Source organism: Chamaea fasciata, unplaced genomic scaffold (assembly GCF_029207755.1).
Source record: "Chamaea fasciata isolate MVZ Bird 193981 ecotype frontalis unplaced genomic scaffold, bChaFas1.0.hap1 SCAF_10, whole genome shotgun sequence".
Classification (NCBI taxonomy): domain Eukaryota; kingdom Metazoa; phylum Chordata; class Aves; order Passeriformes; family Sylviidae; genus Chamaea; species Chamaea fasciata.
In genome coordinates, this window is record NW_027094095.1 from 8,000,944 (window position 1) to 8,023,990 (window position 23,047).

General features: G+C 42.6%; 2 protein-coding genes across 6 annotated transcripts in view; one reads left to right on the plus strand and one right to left on the minus strand.

Moving 5' to 3' along the window:
* Window positions 1-4,290: 4,290 nt before the first annotated feature.
* Window positions 4,291-19,869, minus strand: ODR4 (odr-4 GPCR localization factor homolog). Of its 2 annotated transcripts, none has more exons than XM_066192192.1 (14): window positions 19,730-19,869; window positions 18,638-18,771; window positions 18,405-18,539; window positions 17,921-18,016; window positions 16,713-16,819; window positions 15,961-15,997; window positions 15,712-15,852; window positions 15,019-15,114; window positions 14,454-14,519; window positions 13,044-13,172; window positions 12,301-12,391; window positions 11,160-11,345; window positions 6,017-6,109; window positions 4,291-5,465 (listed from the first exon to the last, which is right to left on the minus strand). In XM_066192192.1, exons 2-14 carry the CDS (start codon window positions 18,734-18,736, stop codon window positions 5,398-5,400), a joined length of 1,344 nt encoding a protein of 447 aa, XP_066048289.1. In that variant the 5' UTR covers window positions 18,737-18,771; window positions 19,730-19,869; the 3' UTR covers window positions 4,291-5,397. The 2 variants fall into 2 exon arrangements, with proteins under 2 accessions (XP_066048289.1, XP_066048290.1); XM_066192193.1 differs by having other exon boundaries at window positions 19,776-19,866.
* Window positions 19,870-20,188: 319 nt separating this feature from the next.
* TPR (translocated promoter region, nuclear basket protein) overlaps window positions 20,189-23,047 on the plus strand; it is a 33,641-nt gene continuing 30,782 nt past the window's right edge. For all 4 annotated transcript variants that reach the window (XM_066192194.1, XM_066192196.1, XM_066192197.1 and 1 more), the window contains exons 1-3: window positions 20,189-20,347; window positions 22,233-22,337; window positions 22,768-22,841. In XM_066192194.1, the coding sequence (XP_066048291.1) occupies window positions 20,197-20,347; window positions 22,233-22,337; window positions 22,768-22,841 (330 nt within the window). In that variant the 5' untranslated portion in view covers window positions 20,189-20,196. The remainder of the gene's footprint in view (window positions 20,348-22,232; window positions 22,338-22,767; window positions 22,842-23,047) is intronic.

Sequence of the window (23,047 nt, forward strand, 5' to 3'; positions counted from 1 at the left end):
TTAGAGAAGGCCATCTTTGCTGACTTACTTGTAACAAATAAAGATATAAAAATTGTTTAACTGTTAGCACGTGAATTCTACTTCCTGCACATACAGCTGGCAGTCCTGTACATACTTCTATGCCAGCCACAAGTAACAGGAAGAACAGCAGTGATCTTTAAGAAATATGGGAAAAACAAATTAAAAATCGAGGGCCCATACCTGTCTCCACAAAGCACAAGTCCTTTATCTCAGTGGGGACAGGATTGGTCCATCCCTCTGTGCACACAAAAAGCCATCTCCATGCTCTGGAGTTACAGCAGGTCCTAGCTCCTGCTTCACTTCTTCCAACTTTGGCAGGAACAAGCAATTTTAAGGGCAGACTGATAGCCCAAAGTCCTTGTATTCCTAAATGGCTCAAGTATCTAGGTCATTATTTTATTCCACATTCAATACTCAATACTGATGCGAAGAGAGAAGTTAGCTCAGTGCTCCTGTAAGTTTTTCACCCAAACAGCTAAAACAGACACAGCAGCAGCTGATTGCAGTTCATCGGTGTTCCCTATACTGAGCAGCAGCATTTGAAATGCCTGTGAGTTTCTGGAAAAGTGTGTTATGCTTATGAAATAACTGAATAAAGCTTATCAGCTCTCAAAACCTGCCAGTGGAATTGTGAAATATATTGGTAGTACATAACCTTACCCTTAAAAATATGTGAATTATTAGTAAGTACTCACTAGATATTTGCTAATCTCAAAAGTTTTAAGTTTTGTTAAAGGGAAGCTGCTGAGAACTACAATTTAACAATCTGACTGAGAGGAAGACATGGGGTAAACTCACTATAACCATTCCTCTCTCTGATAAAAAACAACAAAACATTAGAAACACTTCCATGACTTCTGCACACTGGAAAAGCTAAAGGCTGGATTTGACTGGGAATGGAAGTATCTGTATCTTCCTAAAGATCTTACCAGCACAGATTAGATGATAACATCTGAGATTATCAAAATGTTTAAGACTATTTCTCTTTCTTTTGTTCTTTTTTAGGAACTATCAAAATGCTACTGAATTGCTATTTTTAACATTGTTTTGCCATGAATGGCTATTTTAACAGAGCTCCAGGAACCTCACGTCATGTACACCAAGCAGTACAAATGAAGTTCCTCATCATCTCTCGTACGATTTTCTCTAACCTGTAAAACAATTCAGGACTTTATTACACCAAGAATTCAAATAGCATGTTCCCAAAATGTTGTGATTTCCATGTTGTAAATTGCTGAGTGAGAGATTGTCCCAAGTCTTTCTGATGGAACTCCAGGAGGAATAAAGCCTTTTCCTTGGAGCAGTCCTCTCTCCCCTTACTGAAGCATGAAGTTGACCCCCCAGGTAAAGTCAGTTTCATCCTCACATTTCATTTGTCTCTTCAGAATATTTGCAGATCCACCACTTGCAGATACACCCAACAGCATGAAAATCCAATGATCTAATAGGAGTTTAGGTAAAAAATACTGAATTATCTTTTGTCCATCACAAAAGTAACCAGTTACCTGAGTAGCAGGACAACATTTCTCTTGTATTTTAATGACGTCTTTGAAGAAGAGACATGAAAAATTTCTATCCTCTACACACCAAAAAAATCTCCATGTAAGTTGTGGAAACTCCCATGAAAACCTTCCCTCTTTATCTAATTTGGTTTAAAAGCCATTAGGCTGTACATCAGCAGCCTTATCACATAAGCTGCAGTTTTTTGAGAACAAGGCTGAAAGCCACCAATAACACCACAGAAGCTGCACCTATAGCTACTGTAAGAAATAAGTTGACACTCGAATTTAAGAGACAGATTAAATATGCTTAAGCAGGATTTTCTTCAACCTGTAATTGAAAAAACAAAAACCAAAGAGCAAACCCATATGTGGCACCAAGCCTCAAGAGAAGCTCGTGACTAATGAAGTTGTAAAGAAAACTCTGATCACAGCACTTATCAGTTTCTGCAGGAAGAAACCCCAGCCTTAAAAACAAAAGGCAAGATTTGACTCAAAGATTTGTTACTGTATGAAGGTTTTTGAGTAGCAAACAGTGAATGCTTCAATAAGCACACGGGAACAGCCTTCCTGCTACCCTGGGCTGTGGTTACTCTTCCTTTTGACCTGAGTCCCCACATATTCTGATGGAGCAGAGAGAAGAACAAATTATCACTGGTGTCACTGCTGCTCAGACTGAGAGCAAAGCCTCTGGTAGATGCCTGGTAGATGTCCTGCTGTCAGCTGGGACAGTTATTTTTCCTCCCAGCAGCCTGGATAGGGCTGTGTTTTGGATTCAGGACAGAATCATTTTGATAACACACTGGTGCTTCCGTTGTTGCTGAGCAGAGTTTACCCCAAGTCAAGGACTCTGCAGTGTCCCAGGCTCTGCCAGCGAGGAGCTCACCAGAAGCTGGGATGGAGCATGGCCAGGACAGCTGATCCCCCTGGGCAGAGGATATTCCCCACCATGGGATGTTACACCCAGTGTGAGAACTGGGGCAGTTGGCCAAGAGGGGCCGATGGCTGCTGAGGGATGGGCTGGGCATCAGTGGGTGGGTGCTGAGGGCCTGCACTGGGATCACTCATCTCTCTGGATTGTACTCCCCTCTCTCTCTTTGTTATCTCCCTTTTCATTATTATTATTATTATTACTACTACTAATATTATATTGTACTTTATTTCAATTATTAAACTGTTCTTATTGCAACTGAAGAGTTTCATCTTTGTTCTAACACTCCTGCCCCTTGCCCCAGGGAAGTGAACAAGCCCTGTGTAGTTCTCAGTTGCCAGCAAACCATCACAACCTGTAACAACTTACCACACCAAAAGCTGCTCTCAGATGTGAGAAATTATAAACCTCAGTGACCAAGACCACTAAGGCTTTTAAAAGTATATTTTAAAACCCTATGGCACAGATAATAATGATTCCGTAAAACTATTTCATATCGTAAATTTTAGAACTATACTTCGAAGAGCCTGATTTCCAGGTGTGGAAGTCCAAACCATTCCTCTGGACTCTTACATATTAATATAAACATGTATCTGCAATCATGGACATGAGTTAACAAAGCTCAGTATATCACAGTGGGGTTTTCTCAGACTGAAAGCTTTGGAGTATTACACAGGTAGGAAAAGAATAAACCTACAATGAAACTGAGCTAGAGTCATGCAGTAGTCAGGAAATAGGTTTTTAAAAGGTTGTTTTCCTTTTCTCTTACACACACACATTTTAATTTATCCTAAAGCCCTCATTTTCTCACACTATCAATGGTACAAAATGGTACAAGAAAGGATGGGATAATGAAATCTCCTCTTGGTTAGTCCTGTAATTCTAGACAAGTGAGAACCTGCTTCCTTCTACATCCACTATTTCCTCATGGCAGGATGACTGGAGGGCTCAATCTGTATATACAAGTCAAATTACTCATTTTTTCTTTGACAGGGCTGATTAATTTCTTATTGCATAGATGATACTTCAACTGTCTCCTATATTATACCTGAAATCTCCACCAGAGCAACTTCTTTGTCTTCTTCCAGTGCCAAATTGGAAAATTAGATCCCTGGTACCTCGTTAGTCCTAAACTGAAGGATTAATTTGACCATCACCACAAAGAAAAGGATCATTTACTAAGCACTGAATAAGCTGGCAGAGAGGAAGAAAAAAGAGGAAGAGTTCCTTGCAAGGGGGTCCCTGGTATAATACATCCCAACAAGCTCTATTTTTGGCACCACAAGTATTAAACAAGAACAACTTTAGGAAGAGTGTTTCAGGACAATTTTCTTCTCTGGTGTCAGAGATGTTGTACTTCACTTCTGTGGCTGTTTTGTGTTACAATCAACTAAAGAATAATAATTTTGTATTTTACCTCCAAAAGCACACCCCGTTCTCCTTAAACAAAAAAAAAAAATTTTTAAACCAACCATATTCTGAAGCATGTTACAAAAATTACTCCCATTTTGGGGATAACCCTCAGCCTCCCCTGGATGTCATCCTACTTCCTGATTCCTGCCTATTGATCCCACTCACTGGCACAGAATAAAAAGCAATTATAAAACCCACAGCAGCTGAACCCAGTGCCTCCATTACAACACTCACCACCTTCCTCCAGGAGGCCCCACTTGAGCAATGCTGAGCGCAGGTCAACACTGTCTTTCAAAATACACTTACAATGCTAAAAGCAGCTCTTTTTTCCAAGCATGTAAAAACAGAATACACAGGTAAGGCAACAAGTAATCAAGACACCTTTCTTAGAATTGCCTTTAACAAATGTACCGAGTACATACTTGATTATGCTTTAGAATCAAAGGGTTTATTTTTTTAATTTGTGTTTCACTGCCTACAAACAACAACAACAAAAAAAGGAATTTTCATTGGTATTAAAGTGCCTTTAATTCTTTTCTGTTGTAGTTCAGGTCCAAGTAAACATCACATTTCATATACAAATTATCTTTATTAGCCTTACTAGAATTCATTCCCTCCTTTCACCTGCCTCATGTCAAGTAAACATATAACTGGCCAACATACCCAGGAGAATCTCTCATAATGGGAAAATCTCTCTGTTTATAATCTGAAAGTCCTGATTAGCAATAATTTTGATAACTTGCCTCTATCTACAAGATAACCCACAAGGCCTGCCCAGGTGTAACTGTTGCTGAAATAATTAAAAATCCAAGACAACAATGATTGTGTTGGGGCTGGACAGAGAAATCCTCATCAGGAGGCACTGAGTCAAAGGCAGCAGCATACATACAGCTCAGCAATGCCATGCATTTCCTTGATTTCTGAGTTCTCCTGTCTTGAACCAAGCTATTTATAGGCTGCCTTGATCTAGTCTTGAAACTTTTAGAAACTATTCATATGCATTTTATGCTAGTTATCCAGGATTATCTAAAACAATGCATATGGTTAAATGCTGGCTTCACTAATTTACCCCCAATTAACTGTAATAAAATAAGATTTCTCTTAGCAAAGGAACCCTTAAAGCAGGAATTGTCATACCAAGTTATTATGCAGGTTTTACCAATACCCTGAGAAACACTGGGAGCAGCATTTTGCATTAAAGGAGCCAGGAGGAAGAAAATGAAGGTTCTATATTTGTTTAAGGGACCTCTCCAGAAAATAATATCATTCATTTATACAGAGTGACAGGGTTCATTTCTTGTAAACCTGATTCACCCTCTACTTGAATTTGTAAGTGCATAATTCTACTTGATCTAGGACGTGTATGATGGAACAAGGTAACTGAACCTACCATTACAGTTTACATTGCACATCTACCTGGTGAGATTTAGGCAACAATTCTTAATTACTCATAGATTAACCCCAGCTATTTCCATCTTGTGAATGGCCAACACTTCCCAGGAGCTGTGGTGGCTGGAGTTTCATCACTGGAGATCAATCACTGAAGTAGTTGAAGGAGAAAATAGATGCCAGGACTGCAACAGCAGCTGCCACAACCAGCCCTAAATCCAGAGAGAACAGGCAGTGAGGGAAGGGCAGCACAAGCAGCTGCCGGCAGGGAGGGGAGGGTGGGTGAGGGGGAAAAAGCACAAGGAGAAACAAAAAAAGCAACCCCAAAACTACTTTTATTAGCATGCTCATTACTGATGCAGCTGAGGAGACACAGAAAACCCCAAAACACCTCAGTGATGATGTAAGGGAAACATTTTTACACTCAATGCAAACACATATTTGTTGCTCCTATTTAAACTTCCAGTTACTATATCCTATTTCTAATAATTAATAAAAACCAGAAGCAACTGCTTTGTTGACTAAAGTGTAACTGTTTCAATACAAGTAGACTCACAGCAAAGAGAGCTGTACTAAGTGCAGACAGATCTCTGAGAGCTGGATGAGGCAGCACTCTGGAGAAGTTGTAATGGAAAGGAGAGTTTTGTGGCTGGTGTTCCCTAATTCCTGAGATGACAATTAGGATGCTGTGGGAGCTAACAGTCCTAAAAAGGCCCACTGCAGGTTCTGGAGTGCCATAGCAAAAATCTGGAAAGGAACATACCCATATTTTGTTGGAGCTTCAACAGCAACGTTGCTTTAGTCAGCTGTGCCTGTTGTGTGTCACTCGGGCTGTCAGTCACTGGGCAAATATCAACTGCATGGAAATCAAGGGAAAAATTAACAGTTGTGTTTTACAGTGAATTAATGCAAAAGGCCAAGAACTTCACATCAACTTTATAAAGTGTACTTATGGTAGGAAAAAAACAGTTTATTTCAGTAGAAGTGGTACAACAGCAATAGCACAGTGCTAAACTATGATGTATAGCTGGAAGGGTAAAGAGACAAAATACATTTCAGGAGGAATTCCTCTTCCAAAACTCATTTTCCACACCCTGCTTCCAGAGTAACATTCCCAACCCTTTTTGCATAGCCTGGGGAGAATTTGACTACATGAGAGGGAAGCACCAAAACGTACCATTAAACACCTTCCAAGATCAAAGGTTCCCTTCAGAGCCATCTGTCCTGAGTTCAGGGCACATGCAAATCGCACTGCCACAAGAGGATGAGCCTGGCAGCACTTCCCTACCCAACTGCCAGAGATGCATTTTTTCCAACCACAGAAGTTTTTTTTTTTTGAAGATCCCCTAAAAATACCCTTTCACAGCAGGCATGGAGGACTCATTCCTCCTTGGAAGAATTACTAAATCCTTAGTCTGCCCAGCCAGGATGTGAGAGAGCTTGAGTCTATTTCCAGGCGGATGGGATTCAAACATGTATCTATTTCCTTTGCAAAGGGAAGGGCTGGCTAATCCCTTGGCTATGTCCAGCTTGTTAGAGGGGCAGGAAAGAAAGAAGGGGATTCATCTCCAGTCCTTCAGCCCAACCTGTCTGAGCCACATAGAGGCAGCATGGAATACACCATACACCCCTCAGTGACAACGCTGCTTGATGGTGGTGAGCCAAAGGCCTTCCATTTGCAGCATTCCTGTTTCAAGGTGTTTGCTTAGACTTGCCAAAAATTTGAATTATAATCCAGAATCTACGACCTTCTGCACAAGCAAAGGGTAAGACAAAGTGTTTGTCTTGGCAGTGAGAACTGGATGTGTCTGGGAAGAATGGGACAGCCAGGCTCAGGTAAGAGAATGAGCCTAACAGGCTGTTCAGGAGACAAGGAAACCCCCAGCAGTACCAGATATCAGTGTTTAGAAGGCCATGGGACACTGATCTGAATAAAAACAGATCTCAATTTTCACAGAGGGGCTCTCCATCAGCAATAAATCACAAATTACATGCTTGAGTAATAAGGCACATCCTTTGTGTGATTCATATGCAAATGATTCATGAAGTACTTTCTCTGTCATTAGCTATGGTGGAAATGGATAATCTAGACGTGATCAGAAAGGTTGTTTCTGTTGAGTCATGTGGATAATTGTCTTTAAAATCTCCTTAAGTCAAACTTGCACAAGACCTGTTATACAAAAACACCCAAACTAGGCTTTTAAAACCTGTCTTTAGGTTTTTTATCTCTAAACTTACTGCATTGGTACAGGATGTACTGCAGCAGAGAAATCACTAACTGTCTGCTATGAAACTCAAGAGGACAGTGAGATAAACAAATATACAGACATTGCTTGGAGATCTCTGCAAGCAGCACACACATGTAAAATCAAGGTAACAACATTTAAGTGCAAAGTGTGTTTTTCAAGAGAAATTATCAAATATCCCTAAATCCCACTGGTCCTCAATGAGGCCACGGCTAGATCATTATTTTCTTTGTACCAAGAAAAACACTCCCTCAGCTGCCTAGAATAGTAGCAGGCCTTCAGCTGGAGTAGAGGAGTTATTAATTGTTGCAGTATAGGTTTTCAGTATCTTAACTAGCACAGTAAGAGAACTTCAGTCCAGAATTTTGAATTCCATACAACATCCCACTTGGGGATAATCTGACTGCATTTTTGGGGCCACCTCTCAAGCCTAGCTCCAGCAGGTTCCTTTCTGCTGTATATTTGATGAGCAGGTAGGATGCTCTGTGGCCTCTAAATTCAGGTTTCTTTGTGCCTCCCTGTGCTGAGGGGACCTTTGGAAGCTGCACATCAAGGCAACTGCACATTCCTCACCTGTTCAGAGGGGAAAAAATAAAAAGACAAAGGGAAAAAGGAAAAAGAATGACCCTTTAGTTACCACCGGTTTTTACGCTGTTACATTCTGGAAGATTTCATGTGGAGCAGCAAAATTACACAGAAGAGTTTCCATAACCAGATGTTTTCTAGTACCAACTAGATGAATCCTTAATTCTTCAGTTTCCTAACCAAGATGGGGAAGTGATTACCACTGCTGAAGTCTTATTTCTGTCTATCCACTCAAGGTATTTAACAGCCCACCCCCGGCACCAAGGAGGAGCAGGGATTTAGTAAAGCCAATCAGAAATGCAGAGCTTTCAGTTGCCTGTATTAGAGCACTACCTTGAAATTACAGTGTTAGAGCTATTTAAGGCTTTCATTTATAAATAGCTTGAGGTTTACTTTCTATTTTCCCCATAGCAATTTTAAAGCACGACCCAGTGGAGTCCCCACTGGAGAGCTGTACAAGGAGACAAGAGACTAAAACTGCAGGAGACAGCAGGAGAGCCCAAGTTCAGTAAACACAAAAAACTGACCTCAAAAATTCATGTTTTGACTAAAAGCTGCTTAAAAACTGAATCTTTTGCCCATACTGATTAGATCCTGTTCCTCTAAAGTGAATATTTTAAAGAGCAACAAAACCCCAAATTATTTTAAAAGCCTGCTCATGTTCTTGAATTTTAGAGAATTCTTTTTATCAGCAAACTTTCCCCAGAACCTCAGTATGAACAGCATTTCCAGTTAATTGGAGGTAGGTGCCTCAGACCACAGGAACTGTGACACAAACAGAAAGGCTGATGACAAAATTCCCTACAAACCAATTACTGAATATTGACTATTATTAACAAAGTTAGAGCTGAGAGAAACAAGACATGCTTCCCAAGTCAAAATGATGCACTGGAAAAGCATTTGCACATGAGAAACCACAAACTCTCATTGTAACACAAAAACACACTCACAGCAATACTTAGACATTTCATACCAAAGCAACGATAAAAAATCAAAATCAAATCCCACAATTAAGAGATTTTTGGGTTTTTTTCCCTTTGGAACACAGAACACTTTGTATGCATTTAGCAGGACTCTCTAAAATGACCTTTCTGGTGTGATAAAATGTATAAATAACTTGTGATTTTAATAAACCACAAGTGACTGATGCCTCAACATTAATTATCAGAATGAACAGTGCTGTGCTGACAGCATTATTGATATCACTGCTATTAACAGAGCCCATTCCATGGACAAACTTTATGGTGGTCACCAGGACAAGGCCAGGCTTTCCCAAAATCCCCTTGGCATGTTTTTTTCCTCTCCTCTTCTATGCACTTATTTTAATTTGTGGGTTTGGGTTTTTTTTAAAGAAAATACACACCTACTTTAATTTGCTTTTCTTTAAAAGAAAAGGAATATAAATCCTCCCCAGTCAACTCTACAAGCAGCACACTACAAGAACATCCAAGTTCCTTTTGTGGCCATCACTTCACACCTATTGTTGGCATTAATCTTTGGGATGCCCTGCTGTGAGTGGAAAGGTGTTTCCTTCCTACCTGCAGCTCACACAGCCTTACATAAGCAATAAAGCTGAACTGAATCATCACCTCTCTCCTCCCACACCTCTCTCCACTGCTACAACAATACTCATCTGCTTCTCTAAGCTACACTGATTCCTTAAAGCTCAGTAGTAATTAGTTTTAAGAGTATTAAAGTTACTCTAATAATGCCAGAGGGATTTTTATTGGCTTTCCTGTTTTCCTTGAGGTTCCTGTACACCTCTTACTCCTCAAAAGGATGAGTCAATTCGCAGCTAACAGCTCTAGTTAAAGCCTGGGGGGAGCTGATTCATTTAGAAAGACAAGAATTTATGGTTAGCTCTGAAATTAGGAAACTCAAAACCCCCTCCAAGTTAACATTTAAATCAAGGAGAACATCAATACTCACAGTTCACCCTGCAGAGCAAGTCATGGGTACGTTGCCCAGTTTTTGTTCCTAAATATCAACATCAAAAAGCATTCATAGTTCTTATGTGAAAATTAGTGTTGGATTTTTTATTTATTGAAATTATAAAACTGGAACCTGCAGCTCAAATGCGTGTTGATGGGGGAAAATAGGGGGAGTAAAATCTCTTCCATAAGACCACAGGAAATGTTATTAGATGCATTTCAATGTCATTTTGATTTCTGCATTGAAATCAACATTGCAAGGGGAAAAAACCCAACAGGGAATGATATAGACCAGAAATATTCAGAAAGACGAATCCAGTAACTAGATTATGTCAAAATATCTGTATTAAAGGGAATATAGCGGTCTCATAATTAGATCATAAACTTGTATGACATTCAGTCGAAAATGAGAAGTGCCCTCAATTTTGTTTTCATTCCAGATGAACCACAAATCTTCAGGTTTGGGCACTGCATTTTGTACATATATTAAAACACACAGACATAAATTAAAACACTCAGAAAAAGAGAGGTGTTTGACTTTTTTAAAACACCAGGTTTAGCATCAAGACTTCCTGAAAGACACAATAGACTAGATGAATGTTTTGCTAGAAGAATTTTTAAAGTGTTTTTAATTCTGTAGTCAAAAAACAGTAATTTGACTTACCACTCAACTTATTCTAACTTGTCTCAAAACTACTTAGCACTAAAAAAATGAACTACTGAAAGGGTAAGTATAGATATATATTCATGTATAAAATAAAGCTTTACAGGGTGTTTTACAGAGTTTATTTGTCAATAAAGGAACCCCTCTTAATTCATGAGCAGAGTGGCACATGCAAACCTTGGTTAACCATCTCTTCATGTTTCTACAGAAGCTCATGGGCTGCAGCCATGGCTGCACTGAAAAACCAAAACATTTGAGAGGAGAAAGAGAAGTCTGTTCCAAGGAACACAAACTGTAAGAAACTTGACCATTTTCCACAATAGATTGAAGCTGTAATGAATTGTTATAAATCCCTAGAGTTACATATGAAGTAAGCTGGCTTTAGGCATATTCATATCTGGATAAAAGTGGCCTATGCCGTTAGTCAGCATTTTCCTGGCCCCTGACCCAGCCTGCCCTGGTTCTCAGATATTTATTTACCTGTGCTAATGTCCTCAGCAATGTGCATATCTTCAGCTTGCACAGGCTGATCCAACATCTCCACAAAACGTTCCTGGATTTCTCCAGCAGCCTCATCACCAAACTTATAATCACTGAGCATCACACAGGATCCAGCAACTGGGACAAACAGTCTCTGAGGCAAGACATGATATTCCCTCCCAAAATCTAAAAGGAAAGAGGGAGAAATACCATCCCAATAAAAGCCTTGACAGTTATGATAAGATTCCTCCATAATCTCTGAGCATAAGATAAAGTCATTGCAAAAGAAGAGCTCAAGGTCTCTGTGTAGAAACCCTGCTTTCAGACATGCCTGGTTTAATTGGCTGCTATTATGTGGATTTATGTCTTTACATTATTAGTCTCCGCAGAAATACCCACGGCAGCTCCAAAACACACCATAAAACGCAAAACAGAGCTTTTATCCTCTTTGGAATGACTTGCAGGAGGGCTCTGGGAGAGTCTGCAGGTAACAGCTCCCCGAGGAGCAGGATTTCACCAGCACAAAGGATTGCAGCGGTGTCACGCTCGGAGCCACAAAGCTCGGGTGCCACCTAGAGAGGGGACTCAGAACTACGTGCCCAAGACATTCCCATTGACTTGTCAATTAACTCCTTTTTGGTTTAAACACAAGACAACGACACTACTGCACTGACTGAAAGGTGTTTAAAGAGTCCCGGCATGTGCTCAGACTTGGTCTCTACCAAGTTTTATCACACTTTAATATTAACAGGAACACCATACGTGGATTTAAAAAATAAAAATAGAAATAAAAATTTAAAGTGTGGAGGGTACAGTTGGAACTTCAGAGACAAGTTTCAACTACAGAAGTTTTAAAAATCACAGAATTTCTGATGAGTGAGGAAGAAGCTGGGACTGCATTTTGTGGTCACAGGAACTGAACACAAGTATGGTGCAAAAGCTGTGATGCCAAAGGACACAAATTTGACAAAAAAACTTCCCGATTTAAGAAAGAGTAAAGGCTGACAAGCAGCAATTTTACCTTTTACTTTTTTATTCTGCTCTAATCATACTGGAAATTCACTATACACAGATTTTTCTACAACCACCAAAACTCAATGCAGATAAAGGCTGGTGGGTTTTTTTAATTGTTGTTTCTTACTTTTTTTCTGAGGTCCTTCATTTAAAATCAGATCTTCAAACAGTAGTTCACACCGATCACTCAATGTGTTTATTATGTCTCTTTTCAAAGCCTGCAAGGACACAGTGAAATCATCAGGAATACCAAATACTTGCAAAGCTTTTAACCAGGAAGAAATAACCAAAGAAGCCCCATACTTGTTAATAAACCCATGACGAAAGAATTGGTTTTTTTCCCAGAAAATAAAAACTAGTGTAAATTTTCAAACTAATAAATAATAATTTATTAATAAAGAGAAGCTAACATCAAAAGAATTGGTATCAAGAAGGAAAACTACAAAACAAAAATGAAAAGCTGAGGACAGTTTTAGGATTGTTAGGATAAGAACTGACAACTTCTAGATATTTATCAGTAAAACCAAACAAAAATAATCATGAGGCATTTACTCAGTGAGGGGAAAAAAATAAATTACTGAGCAAGTAAATCTGAATTTTACCTCTACAAATATTAAAAATATAGTCTGCAACTTTTTTTTAAAGAGAATTTTTCAAAGCCTAATCCCTTTGACAATTTGTGCAAAGACTCCCCAGAACCCAGCTTTACCCACAGCACACATATCCTCTAAAAGAGAAAAACTAACTAACCCCATATGGCTGGTTTCTAAAATAACCCAGTTTAGATCGTTCTGGCAAAGAAAATCAGTATGCCAAGTCCCACGTTTTTCAGAAGAATGTTTTTTGATGGACTAAGACCCTGCTCAGTACCTGAATGGCTTCTTTGACCTTGGGCTTGTTGCCATGGATGTAGGCCCTGCACTTCACAGCTCCCCGCAGGTTTATGGAGCCGCTGCACACCTGCACCGTGGCCGTGGACCTGGCACTGGCAGCCTGGCCCTGAGGAACAAACACATCCACTTTTATCCCAGCAGAGTCACTCAAACCAGAACCAGCAAACCAACAGCAAGGTGTTCACACAAAGCCTGTTTTCTCTCAACATATATAACTAGTTTTATTTTAGTTATTCGTTTGGTTAGGTAAGACTGAAAAGCTCTTTTCTATTACAGACAATGCGTTTATCTCTCCAGATGTTTCAAACGCTTGTGTCAGAGATTTTAAAATTTTCCAGGCTCGTGGCAAATAACAGTATTGCAACTGGTAAGTCTTCTACAGACTTTTTTTAAACAATAAAGCTTTCACGTTTGCTATAATCAGTGTAACCCAGGGTGTGCTGGGAGTCATCCCATCAGTCAGTACCAAATTATACACGTGGCCACACTGAGAGCTGCATCAAACTGTTGCCTAGAAATGCTCTCCCTAATTACCACAACAATGAGTGCGAGCATGAAGCACTCCAGGACAACACCTGGAAACACTGGGATGCACAACTTCCACACCAACTGCACAAACCACTTCTGCCAAAAAAAGTTTTCCTCTCCCTGCAGCAACTAACCTCAATACAATGGACAGTAACAACAAAAGAAGCTGAGATACTCATGGAGTCTTTAAAATGGCATTGGAAACACTTCTAGTTTTGCTGAACACGACTTTGAGAATCCAGGAACCACCTGACAAAACATAGAAGGCTATGAAACAACGCCTGGACACATTTGGACTTCAGGACCTAGACTGGAGCACCAGATTCACAGCTCTTCACAACTCTGGTGGGGAGGAAACTGCTCACGTATATCCAGCAGTTCCAGATGATGATTCAGCTCACGGGATCTGTGCCTTAATCCAGAGCTGGCAGCTGAGCTGACAAAAGCATCCAAGTGAATGTCCAAGCTAGCCAGGGCAAGCTTTGGATTGAAGTGTGGGGGTGACTCTGAGCTTCAGAGGCAAAGTCACTTGAAATCAATGCACACAGGTACCTACAGGTATCCTACTACCAAAGGAATTAGTCACAGGACTTCTTTTCCATAACCTGTTTTCCTGTCTTTCAGCTTTACTATGCAATTCATGGACAATATGGTTATCACACCACAAGAATTTCTAGAGGCACAAAATATGTAGATCTGTTGACAATCAGTTTCACGTTCGATTTCCAGGTGGGGAAAAAAAGCGTCAGGAATAAGTGAGCAAGATTTCTAGACAATAATTCAGAACCTTGTTATTTTATTTTTTGCTCTATTATAATTTAAAGGCAAGCTTACACTTTGCCAACTACTAAAAACTTACCAGCTGTGTCAGAACCTTGACATCAGAAAACTGAGTGCTGGGTTGAGTATTTCCTCTGAACTTTTTCTGAGGGGAAAAAAAGATCTTTATGTCATGAAACAGGAAAAAAAAAGTCCCTGAGGCAGTCTCTTCACTATGGCATAGACTGTGCCCTAGTTTATAGCCTCTGAGAGAGAAGAACAGCCCTTAGAAACCAACCAGGACAATAGAACTACAAAACTAAAAGGAGAGATGAATGCACCAGCAAACGCGGTGACAGATGTAGGTCTTTGAAATGTCATCACCCACATTCACACCTCACTCCATGCTCTGCAATAGAAACATTTCAGTCACTTCACACATAATTCACTGCATTCACACTGCCCGAGGAGAGAGAAGCAATCTGCAGGAATGGAGCTGAGAACAAGGGCAGTTCTGTGTTTTGTTACCTGGAACAGGCAATCAGATCAACAAATACTACACAGATGTCTCAGTCAATGCTTTGTCACACAGAGGTTCTAACTATTCACCTATTGTTCTAATTATTCATCTATTAGAGCTCAATTGCCCCTTGTTTGGTACTCACCTGCCCTTCCAGCAGCTCTGTATCCTCATCTCTAACTTGGCCATTGATCAGAAAAACACTGTCTTCTATCTGTTTTGACCATCGGTTTAACCCATTCTTTAAAACAGGTGAAAACAAACAAACAAAAAAAACAAAAAAAAAAAAATCACAAGAAAGAGGAAAGAATTTCACTGAGGGGTTGGACAGTACCATGCTGAAACTTACACAAGTATGTGTTTTAATAGTTACTCTGAGAGAATTTTAAAGTTTCTGAAAAACCTACGTTTTTCCAAAGGTAAACCTTAAATGGGCCCTGTTCAGAGCAAATTAAGAAACAAGCATTGCAAAATACTGAAGTGCCACCCCAGGCATTTGGGGGTTGTAGAGAGGGTTGCAGCCCATTGAAAGTCAACTCATAGCAAAAGCACCCCAAAACTCTGCACGAACTGGGTGTAACCTTTCACCAGGTGAGGCACCAGAGAGGTTACCTGGGATACTCATGACAATTACTACCTAATTTTGAACAAAGGAAACTTCTCACTGAGCATAGCAGAAGAGTTACATTTTAAAGACGAATAATTGCCAAACATTCTCCACTGATTGGTTGTACTCCTCTCCTGCACTGTTCAACTCATTCTCTCTTATTTAATCTTCAGCAGAGAAATGAGTGTGGTTACTGGTGGGTAGGAACTGGTGCAGGCAGTGAGTTATTACCTTGGTATTCTTCTCCAGGTCGTGGTTGGGGGAAGTAGCAAGGAGTGGAATGTGGATGTTCACATTTACTGTGCAGCCCAAAGCTACCCAGGAAGCAGTCAGAGCACTCTGGTATTTCCAGTCTGCTGGTTTAGCTGAACTCTGAGAGCAGAGAAGAGAAGCCATAAAGCATCTATCCAAAGCACTGCATTGAGGCTTTTCTGGCTTTGAGCATTACAAGCTGTGTGCAGCACAGCAGGACGAGCTTACCTTCGGGTCCTGCACATCGTAGGTTCGGCAAACTACTCTGTGCTACTTAAAGAAAAAGATCCAGTGAAAAGCAAGGGAACAACAAAGCACAATTCACAATTAACTTTGTTCTCTACTAATCTTCCTTGTCGAGCTAATTTATGCACTGGAGAAAGTTCCCACCAGTGTAAAAAAGTGGGAAAACATTTACCTGTAATCTCCAACTACCATAGTGATGCTGTGCCATCTCTTACAAACAAATTAAGATCAAAATGTATGGACAGGAGGAGCACAAAGGCACCAGTTTGTAAATGGTCCTCATCTCTCTCTCCTCTCAGAGACAAACCCTTGCTTTCTCTCCCTGTATTATGTCATTACCAACAGCTCCTGCATTTTGCTGCAGCTCTAGTATTGATCCTACAGGCTTGCTGCTCCCTCAGTGTCATGCAAGCACTGGTAACAGCAATTCAGGAAGCCAAACAGTAATTTAGATGGGTTTTTTTCAGTTTATGTAAGCCAAGACTGACTGGGAAAGGTGTAATTTGATGCCATCACATAAACAGACCTCATAAGAAATGATGGAAATTTTGCAAGGACAACAGAGTCAATAGTCTTAACCACAGCTAATTAGAAAACTTAACTATTTCAACTTATACATGTCTAGCTGAACTTAAACAGCCTCCTCCTCCCTAATTCTTATTTATTCAACAATAACTGGATAAAAGAGGTTGGGGTATCAGCCTCAGTCAATAAACCTTACTCATAAAGGATACTTTTTTGTAGCAGAACAGATTTGAAGTGCTGCTCTGTCTGAGACCTCCTCCTCAGTAGGTTTCCAGAGCCTTCTTTTACTCAAGGATTTTTCCACTGAGAAGATGAGCTAAAGACCAAAAAAATATTGAAAAAATATGCACTACAATTCCTGGAAAGTAGTCTTGTACTAAAATTTGAAGCCCAAGCAATATCAAAATTCCATATGAGCAGGAAACACAAGGTACATGTCACCAAGACGTCACGTTAAAAGAACATTCAACAGGGATTCAGAGGCACTTTTCCCCAAAGTGAAAGAGGCTTGAGAATCTTAATTTAGCTCCCTTACATACCAAAGCAAGCAGCACACATTCATGTGTCCAACCCGCATGTTTTTGTCCTTACAGACATATAACAGTTTTATGCCTATCAGCAGGGTCAGGAAAGCTGTGCAAAATAGCTACTAATTATAAAAACCAAATCCCTCCTGATTTTTAACTCAGCATTCACTGATCACCTGGACATAGCTCACCTTTTTTAGCCAGCTACCAGTTTCATTAAGCACAACTGAGATGCAATTACACTGAACTGCCAAAATTGACTCTTGGATCTCAGGCTGCCAAACCTGCTCATGCTTAAATCAGTCACCAAGAGTATGTTAGAAAAATGATAAAATGAACATACGTTTTCAGAACAAAAACCAAATATGGCAGTAGATGCCCCAATACTGTAACAAAAATGCATTTTCAGTGTATCAGATAGTTCTGAGTATTCTTTAAATTTAATCCCACACCTCTAAGTGAAGTGCACACATTCTAGATGTCTCATTAAATTCAGAATTATAGATCTTTCACTAAACATCTCTAAACTGAGTGATTCATCCAGACACGAAAAGCTAACATGTTAACATCACTAGCACCTGTACCACAAGGATTTAGCTTAATATAAACCTTGAGTTTTCCCTAAGGCAGAATGTCCACATGCAGTAAATACAGATAAACACAGTAAAAAGAAATTCAGATTTGCTATTGCAGTAACAAACAGGAGGTTAACAAATAGTATCCCACAGGACAGCGATTTCTGAGATTCCAGTCTCAAACCCACACATCAAAGCACAAAGCTTGTGAAATAAAGCAACAAACCAGCTGTATTTCAGTCAAGTCAACGACAGAAAATTCCTCATACACACAGCTCAATATGTTGCTGTTCTTCCAGTAGGAGCCCCGCTCACCTTGCGCAAAGCGTTCTGACCATCTTTTGCCAGCTCTGGAGCTGCAATCATAAACACACCAAGAACCAGCAACCCTCCAGGGAGCATTCTGGACACCTTGAAAATGAAAATGACCATTTATTAATAGGTTTGGCAATCTACAAACCATGTGACTTGAGATACCAAAAGCCACTGGTGAGACAAGCCTGCACCAAGCACAGAAGTGAACTAAGGGGGGCTGGTTTTCACTTACAGGACCCTCTCCATGCAGGAACACATCCTGCAAGTGTTTTCCCTTCAGTAATATCAATTGTCCTTTCATCAAAAAATCTGAGAACAGTTAAGGGTACTTCTTGTTTAAAACACCTGTGCCCAGCATGGCTGGGAAGGCTCTGTCACTTTGAGAAAAGGGTGGAGACGACACAAGTGCTGAGAACCTCTGTGTCCATCTTATTTCCCTCCTGTTCCTCCCACCCCTTTGTCACCTGCCAGGGTGAGTTCTCACCTGACTGGCGTGTGTGGTGATCCACTCCTCATCCAGGGATGCCAGCTTGGGAGGGCCCATATTCTCCTGCTGCTGCTGCTGCTCCTTGGGTGGTGTTCGCACAGCACGAATGACATAGTCCCGTTGTGGGGAACACTTGCCAAAACACCAGTGAAAGCAAACACACCTTGAGGCTGCTGAACAGGGGTTTCCTCAATTCACAGGAACAAATGGAAGGACAATTCCACACTTACCTGCCCTATCAACAGGCCAGTGACATACGGCTTCACCTTCGTGCTGAGCTCCGTCAGGTACTGCCCAATACTTTCCTCGACAAGATAAGTTCTGCCCATAGCTCCAGGTTTAAGTGAGGTGTTGTAGTTCCAACCTACAAAACACACAATGCATAAAGTGAAAGAAGGTACGTACACTGCAATGGGTACAGGAGAACAAGTCTCACATAAAGATCCTTTAGAACTGCTTCATTGAAAAATCCCTGCAAGGTCATCGAGTCCAGCCATTCCCCCAAGGCCACCACTGACCCATATCCCCAAATGCTACATCCATATGGCTTCAAAATGCCTCCAGAGATGGGGACTCCACCCCGGCCCTGAACAGCTGCGCCAGGGCTGGACAGCCCCTTCAGTGAAGAAACTTTCCCAATGTCAAACCTGGACCTCCACTGGCACCTGTCCCTGTTCCCTGGGAGCGGAGCCCGACCTCCCCCAGCTGCCCCCTCCTGTCAGGGTGTAGTGCAGGGCCAGAAGGTCCCCCCTGAGCCTCCTTTCCTTTTTCAGCAGGCTGAACCCCTCCAGTTCCCTCAGCCGCTCCTGGGGCCCCTTCCCCTTTCCTGGACATGCTCCAGCCCCTCCACTTCTTTCTTGTCATGAGGCGCCCAAAATGGAACCCAGGGTTTGAATCTTGTAATGCCTTCAAGAAACAGTGTCTTGCTGCATAATACTTCTAAAGGATGCACTGTTCCATTCACACAGGGACTTGCTAAATTCCACACGTGTCCTTAAGCATGCCCTACACCACTTCCATTCCAATTCCCAAGCACTCAAAGCACAGCATCGGTGGACATTCCGACGAGCTGCCTCTGCAGATCCCCGGACACGGGGGCTGCTACAGACCCCCCTCCCTTCCCTGTAGGGCTGGTCTGAAAACCTCTTCATGCCCGGAGAGCTCTCACAAAGAATTAAGCATTAAGAAGCTGGAGCACAGGGTGAGGAAGTAAAGGGTATCCTGAACCTCCACAGGGAAGGTGCTCGCACACCTCAACTCATGCCCCTACAGCCGGGTGCCCACAGCCGGGCTCAGCACTTCCAGACCCCCGGGCTCAGCACCTGCACAACCCCTGGTTCAGCACCTCCAGACCCCAGGGATCAGCACCTCTGGACCTCCAGAGCTCAGCGCCTCCGCATCCCCGATTCCTGCAGCCGCCCCTGCCCCAGCCGAGAACTGAGGTGGCCGGTTACGTCATCGGTAAGCGCCGCGGCGCAGAGAGATGACGCACACCAATGCCGAGCGGAGCGCGGGAAAAGGGCGCGCGAGGGGGCGCAATGCCGCCCCACCGCCATGCTGGGAGTGGAGGAACAAGCCGCCCTTTCCCCGGCACCTCCCCGGCACAGGGGACACCCTAGAAGCACAGACAGCTCCGTATCCGTTATGCCGATGAGGCCATGTGATCTCCTATCCCGGCTGCGTGGTTGTGGTAACGGCGCGGCGCTTCCGCCACACTCATAATGGTGGGCGGGGCGGCCTTGCCGGAAGCGGAAGCGCGGCCGGCGGCGGGCGGTGCTGTGCCGGAGCGATGGCGGCCGTGCTGCAGCAGCTCCTGGAGCGGGCCGAGCTCGCCAAGCTGCCCCGCGCCGTGCAGGGCAAGCTGGAGCGCTTCCTGGGCGATCAGCAGGGCGAGATTGACGGGCTGCGGGCCCGCCATGAGCGCTTCAAGGTGGACAGCGGTAAGTGCGGGTGGCGGGCCCGCGGTGCCTGTGCTGAGGGGAGGCAGCGCGGGCACAGCACGGAACGCGGTGTTGTCTTCCAGAGGCTCTCGGGGGTGCCCTGGGGGCCGGGAGGGGCCCTGAGAAGGGGCCTGCGGTGGGACCTGATCGGTGTTTGTCTCTCGCTTTGGCTCCTGGAGCCTTTTTTTTCCCCCCCTGTTTTGGTTTTTGGTTTTTTTTTCTCTTGCCAAGGGACGTCCAGGGTTAAAACTGCGTTTGAAGGGGACTTAAAGGAAAGCTTTTCGTCAGGTTTTTAACTACCATTGAAACACACAGATCTGATGAGGAGCGGCTGAGGGAGCTGGGAAAGGGGCTCAGCCTGGAGAAAAGGAGGCTCAGGGGGGACCTTGTGGCTCTGCACAACTCCCTGACAGGAGGGGACAGCCAGGGGGGTCGGGCTCTGCTCCCAGGGAACAGGGACAGGAGGAGAGGGAACGGCCTCAGGCTGGACCAGGGGAGACTTAGGTGGAATATTGGGGAATATTTCTTCATGGAAGGAGCTGTCAATCCCTGGCACAGCTGCCCAGAGCAGTGGTGGAATCCCCATCCAGGGATTTAAAAACCATGTGGATGTGGCATTTGGGGACATGGGTCAGTGGTGGCCTTGGCAGTGCTGGGCACTGGTTGGACTCTGATCTTCGGTGTCTCTTCCAACCTGAACAGCTCTGTGCTTCAGCGTGCTTTGGTCCTCGTTGTGGGGGAGAAACACAGCTTTGCTCACACAGCTCTCAAACAGCCATGGGTTTATACTTTATTGCTAAATTCCATTCTGTAAAATCACCCTGATGGAATCAATACTTTTCTGTTGATTTGGAGAAGAGTTGATCAGAGCAGTAATACCAGCAGAGAGCAGGAGACAAGAGTGTGAGGTTGTGAATATGAGTTAATTTGTAGAGGATGTGACACACTTCTGATGTAAACTTTACTTCTGCCTTTCGGCTTTTCAGTCTTTTTCATGGCAGAAATCTTGGTAAATGCATTGCTAAAGTATGGTGTAAATTAAGGTAACCCACAGATTTGAGCAAGTTGCTCTCTTCCAGGTCCATTCTTCTTGTTTGTGGCAGCATTATTTGAAATTGTAATGTGTGAGAAGAAGATAAACATACCTCAGTGCTTCCTTAGAAGCCCATCCTGCCCAAGAGTGGGATTAGTTCTGCTTTTACTGAGTATTTTACACTGAAGCTCCATGACACAATTACTGTTTCAGATTACAAAATTTCACATTTAATTTTATTGTTTTTTTTCACTGCTAAGGGAATAGAGCCCAGGAATTAATTTTAGGAAATCTTCATTACGAATTTCCCCAGATAAATCCCTTGATACCTGGGGCTATGAGGATTTTATTGTGTGTATATAGAAATACTCCGGAAGTAAAAAAAGTTTTTAAGCTGATGAGCCCACGCTGCAGAATTGATTGGGCTGATGCAATATCTCTGGTTACATCAAATTTGTTAAAGAACTGTTCAGATTAATTAAGCCCTTATTTGATGGGTCATTTCACAGAATCATGGAATAGGTTGGTTTGGAAGGAACCTTAAAGCTCATCTCAACCCCTGCCACCAGCAGGGACACCTTCCACTGGACCAGGCTGAAACATATCACAGTTTCTGGAGACATACCACTTGTCATGCTAGCAAAATGTTTGAAACCACATTCATTCAATGTGGAAATGCAGGGCTTTGCCTTCAAAAATGTTTTTGTTTTGTTTTTTTTTTCTCCTTCCTTCAAATTCTATTACAGTCTTAGTATTTTTATATATTTTCTGTGGAATGATCATTGGTAAAGGTGAGAAAGAAAAAAATATTTATTATGTGAAACTGAGATGACTTTTTTTGTTATTTTGCAGAGCAACAGTACTTTGAAGTGGAAAAGCGACTGGCTCAGAGTCAGGAGAGACTTGTAAACGAGACCCAGGAGTGTCAAACTTTGCGGGAGGAGCTTAAAAAGCTTCGTAAGTGTAACTGTGTGAGATCCTTAAGTGTTGGGCAGGATGTTCACCCTTCAGCCCAGAGTTGTGGGAACTGCTTCAGGTTTTACACAGCAGCTAAAATCTCTCAGCAGCTGCATTTGTAGAGATGTGTTTTGGTGTTGTGTTCAAGTTGGCCTTTTTTAATGGAATCTTTTGTTTTCATGGGAAAAAAATCCCTTGCTGGGTAGCAAGAGCACAGTGGGTTGTGTATTGATCCTCACAAAAGATGCTTCTGCTCTCAGAATTGCCTTAGTCTGCCTCAGTACCCCTGGTCCCTTCAGGGTGTGAGGTCTGGCATTCTCTCTCTTTTGTTACCAATGTTTGTCAGGGAAATTTTGTTTCTGTTGCATTTGGAGGGTGAGTTCTGTCGCAGTCCCAGTGGGGATCCCTCACTGCTGTTCCTTCCCCCCAGATGAGCAGCTGAAGGTGCTCAATGAGAAGAACAAGGAGCTCGAGGCTGCCCAGGACCGGAACGCGGCCCTTCAGGTACTGCTGGGCCCTGGCCAGGAGTGAACCCCCCTGCTCCCCTGGCCCTTTGCAGCACAGAGTGCTCTCAGTTCCCAGTGAACCCCCCTGCTCCCCTGGCCCTTTGCAGCACAGAGTGCTCTCAGTTCCCAGTGAACCCCCCTGCTCCCCTGGCCCTTTGCAGCACAGAGTGCTCTCAGTTCCCAGTGAACCCCCCTGCTCCCCTG

What these genes read in the sequence shown, in the direction of transcription:
- ODR4 (XM_066192192.1), bottom strand. Translation starts at nt 18,736, where the DNA reads ATGGGCAGAACTTATCTTGTCGAGGAAAGTATTGGGCAGTACCTGACG. An exon ending in TCACCACACACGCCAGTCAG is followed by an intron (nt 18,017 to 18,404) that starts GTGAGAACTCAC and finishes TTCATTTTCAAG; the next exon opens with GTGTCCAGAATGCTCCCTGG. An exon ending in TGCTGAGGACATTAGCACAG is followed by an intron (nt 6,110 to 11,159) that starts GTAAATAAATAT and finishes ATTTCCATGCAG; the next exon opens with TTGATATTTGCCCAGTGACT.